The 5370-nt window shown below is 48.2% G+C and overlaps 1 protein-coding gene across 2 annotated transcripts in view; it reads left to right on the forward strand.

Moving 5' to 3' along the window:
• The window catches only part of FAM117A (family with sequence similarity 117 member A), a 44900-nt gene that overhangs the window by 37816 nt on the left and 1714 nt on the right, over positions 1 to 5370 (forward strand). For both annotated transcript variants that reach the window (XM_081166632.1, XM_081166633.1), the window contains exons 5-7: positions 1047 to 1181; positions 2174 to 2402; positions 4541 to 4661. In XM_081166632.1, coding sequence (XP_081022758.1) covers positions 1047 to 1181; positions 2174 to 2402; positions 4541 to 4661 — 485 coding nt within the window. The remainder of the gene's footprint in view (positions 1 to 1046; positions 1182 to 2173; positions 2403 to 4540; positions 4662 to 5370) is intronic.

The following is a 5370-nucleotide window of genomic DNA, read 5'->3' on the forward strand; positions in this document are numbered from 1 at the left end:
CACTTCCTACTGGCCTGTGCTGGCTGTCGTGTACGCCGAGGTCAAGAGCCTTGCTCCAAGCTCAAGTGATTGTGCTTGAGCTGCCCTTTGAACTAGGCATTCAAGGTTCATTTCTCAGCATCCAGGTCTCTCGGCATCCTTTGGACCAAAAAAAGGAGAGGGTTCTGTGTTTGAGAGGCATGTGATTAGAAGGGCATTAGGAAGCAGGACTTAGGAGAGACCTTTGAAGAGCATGTTGCCAGATGGGTCAGGGATGGGTTGCATGGACCAGTGCTCTGAGTCTGCATTATACCAGACCAGAGTGATGGAACAGGCCCACTAAGTATGCACTTACTTGACCAGTGCCCTTCCAGATGTTGTTGCCCCTGCCCACATGGCCCAGTCAATGTCTAGGCAACACGATGACCATGTACATACGCAACATACAATCATTATATAATTCCTTCAAACCATAACAAGTACAAAATGAAATCTTTAGTCTCAAAGTCTCTGAAAATCTTTAACTGAAGCAAGGTACCAGACTTTGTACGATGAAAGACAAGCTGTGAAGCTTTGTGTATTCAGCACATACGATGTCCAACACTGAACAGTGGTTCCGGATATTGACTACGGTTTCGTAGAATTCTTCGTCAGCGTGGTCCCCAACCCCTGACCTCTCAATATCCCTTGGGCAAACAAAGAGGAGAGCATTCGAAGCTCAGTATTAGGGAAGGACATGATTGGCTGTAGAGCAGTGGTTCTCAAACTTTCAGAATAAAAATTTGCTCGTGCCACACCCAGTTTCTTTAGTGATAAGAAATACATTGGAAAATTAAAAGAAACAGCTAGCTGTGCTTGATTTTGGAAAGAAGCCTATCCATAATCTGCAAATTAAGAATTTTTTTTATACTGTACTATACTGAAATGTTTAAATGTTTCTTTGATTTTCCTTGAATCTTCCCATCACGCTCGCCACACCCTTAAAGAGCCACTGCTGTAGAGAATACTTTCCTTGCAAAAAGGTTCAGTGGCTTGTTTTACCACATTGCTGGATGTCCTTGTTGCAGGTTTCCCCACCTGCACCCTTTCCAGCCCTGACTCCTGCACCGATCAGCCCCTGTTTGCACAACAGCCTCGACGGTCTCAATCAAGAACTGGAAGAAGTGTTTGTAAAAGAGCAAGGAGATGAGGAGCTCCTCAGGGTAAGTTACGGCTGGTTCCCAAAACTGCTGGGCAGAGCACACCTTTGTGGCCTCTTTTGCACCACTACCTGAATGCAAAGCCCCCACTCCTGACATATGCTGAGCTGTACACTGAAATTTCCAAACACTCATCTAGAAACAGTTATGGCTGTTTTAAAGTACAGATAGGGTGAACTTACAGCATCAGCAGCTAGCCACAGCCAGCCCCTTCTTCTCAATGAGGGCCACTGACTTTCTATGGTGATTTTATTTTTATTTTTAAAAGAAAGCTCCAAATGCTTGAGGAATCCTACGGTACTAACCTCGTCTCCCGTGACTTAGAAACACACCACACCTAAAGGTTCATAATACACTTTAAGCACATATTTGATTTGGTTGTCTTGAACTCTGGGGCTGCATTGCATCCTTCCCTCGCTCCATAGCTAGCCTTTGGGTCACAGCAGATGTGCAACGTCTCCTCTGGAGGGCTGTTTATAGCGAAATGCCTGCAGTGCTACAGGAGAGGGTCTTGGATTTTGTTCCCCTCCCAATAAATGCGTTGATCTTGCAGTAAAGGTAAAGTAAAGGGACCCCTGACCATTAGGTCCAGTCGTGACCGACTCTGGGGTTGCGGCGCTCATCTCGCTTTACTGGCCGAGGGAGCCGGCGTACAGCTTCCGGATCATGTGGCCAGCATGACTATGCCACTTCTGACGAACCAGAGCAATGCACGGAAACGACTTTACCTTCCTGCCGGAGCGGTACCTATTTATCTACTTCCACTTTGACGTGCTTGCGAACTGCTACGTTGGCAGGAGCAGGGACTGAGCAACGGGAGCTCACCCCGTCGCAGGGATTCGAACCGCTGACCTTCTGATCAGCAAGTCCTAGGCTCTGTGGTTTAACCCGCAGCGCCACCTGTGTCCCTCTTGCAGTAGCTGCCCTGAAATAAGAGCTGGGGTAAAAAGGCCCTAAGTGAACCAGAATTAATTTAAGAAGTGTCTTCCTTCTAGATCCTGGATGTCCCCGATGGCCACAGAGCCCCAGCCCCGCTGCCGAGAAGCACCAGAGAAGCCTTACTGCTGCGGGTGGAGCACAGCAGTAGCAGCTGCAGCAGCCTCTCTCTCTCTCCGTCCCCTTCAGCTGCCTTTGGGCGGTCCGCACACACGCCTGCCCAAGCAGCAACAGAGGAACTTTCCCCCAGTGTGCTGGATAAGCCACCAGCGGAAGCTAAGGGAAAAGGTAAGCCAGAAGGGGGCTAGTAAGAGGCATGTTGGGAGCCTTAGAAAGTTGCACATTTTTTAAAGAGGTTTTTCCAGGCCTTGTTTGCCCCCCCCCTTGACCCCCCCCTCCACAGTACGAGAACACAGCCTGGAAGCTGGATGACAGCATAAGGTGCTCCCCAGGCATCACTATTTATCACAGTCATCCTGATTTGTTTGCAGGGAGGTCAGACGGCGTTGGTTATTGAATGAGCCTTCGCTCCGATTGGTTTGTGTAGATGACGGTGCATCAAAGCAAGTCTCCCCACAATTTTCCAGACGCTTACTGCAAAAAGTCCGATCTCTCGGGGAAGTGGGTTTTTGTTGTTGCTGTTTTTGGCGCAAGATCCTCCCAATCCTGAAGGAGCGTCTCTACCCCATCCTTCAGCCCAGACACTGAGGTCCAGCTCCGAGGGTTTTCTGGCAGTTCCCTCCCTGCGAGAAGTGAGGTTACAGGGAACCAGGCAGAGGTAGTGGCACCTGTCCTGCGGAACGCCCCCCGACAGATGTCAAGGAAATAAACAACTATCTGACTTTTAGAAGACACCTAAAGGCAGCCCTATTTAGGGAAGTTTTTAATGTTTGGTGTTTTTAATATTCTGTTGGGAGCCACCCAGAGTGGCTGGGGAAACCCAGCCAGATGGGTGGGATAATAATAATAATAATAATAATAATAATAATAATAATAATAATAATAATAATAATAGTAATAATAAATAAATAATTGGCTTCAGTTCCACAACCTAAATTTACTGGTATGTGATTGAATCCTGCCAGAAAACTGATAGCACATCAATGCCCATAGACTCGCCTTGGAATTGTGAGGGAGGGTAACCAAAAGCAAGCAATGGAGCATGAACCTCATTTTACTGACTTGCCCTACATTGCTAACTCAAAGCAATTAAACCCTAAAATAAAGAGATCCAGCCTGCTCTTCCCTTTCCATGGATCATCAGTGTCCACAAACCAGTTGAAGAGAAGAGTACGAATATTAGGGATCACAGTGTGATGTGCCTATACAAGGTCACAGTCTAATTGGCTTGAACTTCTTTCCAAATCTGACCCTGCTCATTCAGGATTTCACATCTTTTATCCCTAAATAATTGCCGTCCTAATTATTTGGGCATTTAGAATCCTCCTGACTGTAACGTGTATCAAACCAAATTTCTCAAGTCTTATATGAAGATAAATGATGAAAATCCCACCATACGTCCGCCATATGATCTCTCCTTTACATATGGACCTGGCTGCTAGTTTTGTAACCTTTTCTTTTTTTATGGCAGCAAGGGCAGGGAAAAGCCCACTGTATTCTGTGATGCTTTGTGGAGCCCAGTGAAGGGGGAAAGGATGGAGGCAGGACTTGTAAATATTGGAGGCGTTTCTGGGAGTGCCCCCTGAATGTGTAAGAAGGAAAACCAGGAATGTGTGGTGAAGGGAGAAGTTGGAAACAGGAAGCTGAGTGTACAGAAGACGCAACAAGAATAGCTTTAGAATCAATGACCTCGATGGGACATTACGCAAACGATTCTTCCACATTTAGATGCATTACAGCATTACAGTGGTGCCTCGCAAGACGAAATTAATTCGTTCCACAAGTTTTTTCTTCTTGCGAGTTTTTCGTCTTGCGAAGCACGGTTTCCCATAGGAATGCATTGAAAATCAATCAATGCGTTCCTATGGAGACCGTCCGGGGACAGGGGGGAAGCGCCGCGGGCCTTCCCCTCTGTCCCTGGACCTGTTTTAAAGCAAGGGAAGGGGCAGCGGGGAGAATCGCTTCTCCCCGTTGCCGCCCCTTGGTTCAAAAGGGGTCCGGGGAGAGAGGGGAAGGCGCGCGCGCGTCTTCCCCTGTCCCCGGAGATTGCGGGGCTGGCAACGGGGAGAAGCGATCTTCTCCCCGCCGCCCCTTGCTTCAAAAGAGGTCTGGGGTGCAGGGGCAAGCTTCGTTTTGCGAAGCAAGCCCATAGGGAAATTCGTCTTGCGAAGCAACTCGAAAACGAAAAAACCTTTCGTCTAGCGAGTTTTTCGTCTCGCCAGGCGTTCGTCTTGCGGGGCACCACTGTACTGGTTCTGCATTTGTCACATTTAAGCCTTTCTCTTTTTCTTTCCCACTTCCGCCAGAAAACGGCAGCACTTCTCCAGTCCTTGCTTTTGCCCTGTCTCCTCGTCCCAACCACACCTATGTGTTCAAGCGGGAACCTCCGGAGGGTTGTGAGAAAATCCGGGCTTTTGAGGAAGCTGCGTAAGTGAGAAGGGTACTTGCCTCTAGGGACACAGCAGGCCGAGATACTGCAGCCTTATACAATGCAGTCCACCTCCTCCAAGATCAGCCCTGGGAAACTTCTGGCCTGTGGTCCAAATTAGGGGGTCCAAATTTAGCCCCTGAGGCTGCTTCCCCCAAAATACACACCCATGCACCTGATGTCATATGTGTGGGACAAATGAAATAAAGTGTATCCCTGATTGGCACTAACAGCAAACCCTACTTGCCAAGAACAATCAGCTGACTGGCCGTGACAGCAAACTCTGCCCAAAGTTGGGCTTTCTATAAGAGCCTGTTGGCTGAAAGGTTAAACAGCAAATGGTGCAGGGAGGAATGCTTTTCCTAATGTCATGGTGATGTCAAGTGATTGATTTGTGAGTGGCCCACAGGGGTTGGGGGAACATCATGATCCAACCTACCAACCAGCCCTCAGCATTCCTAACCATCAGTCACGATGGCTGGGGCTGATGGGAGTTGGATCCTGCAGATGTTGTTGGACCACAGATTCCCCGCCCATGTCCCAAAGTGCAAAACGAGGAACGTCAAAGATTCTCTTCCTTCACACACTCCTCCTTGCTGTTCCCACTGCAAAGGATCTTTACAACCACCAGTCGAAACTCTCAGCCAGTTGATGGCATCAATCCTTGCATTCCTCATCTCTTTCTCCTTGTGGTTTCTTCCTCTCCAG

This window comes from Podarcis bocagei (genome assembly GCF_964188305.1).
Source record: "Podarcis bocagei genome assembly, chromosome: 13".
NCBI lineage: Eukaryota > Metazoa > Chordata > Lepidosauria > Squamata > Lacertidae > Podarcis > Podarcis bocagei.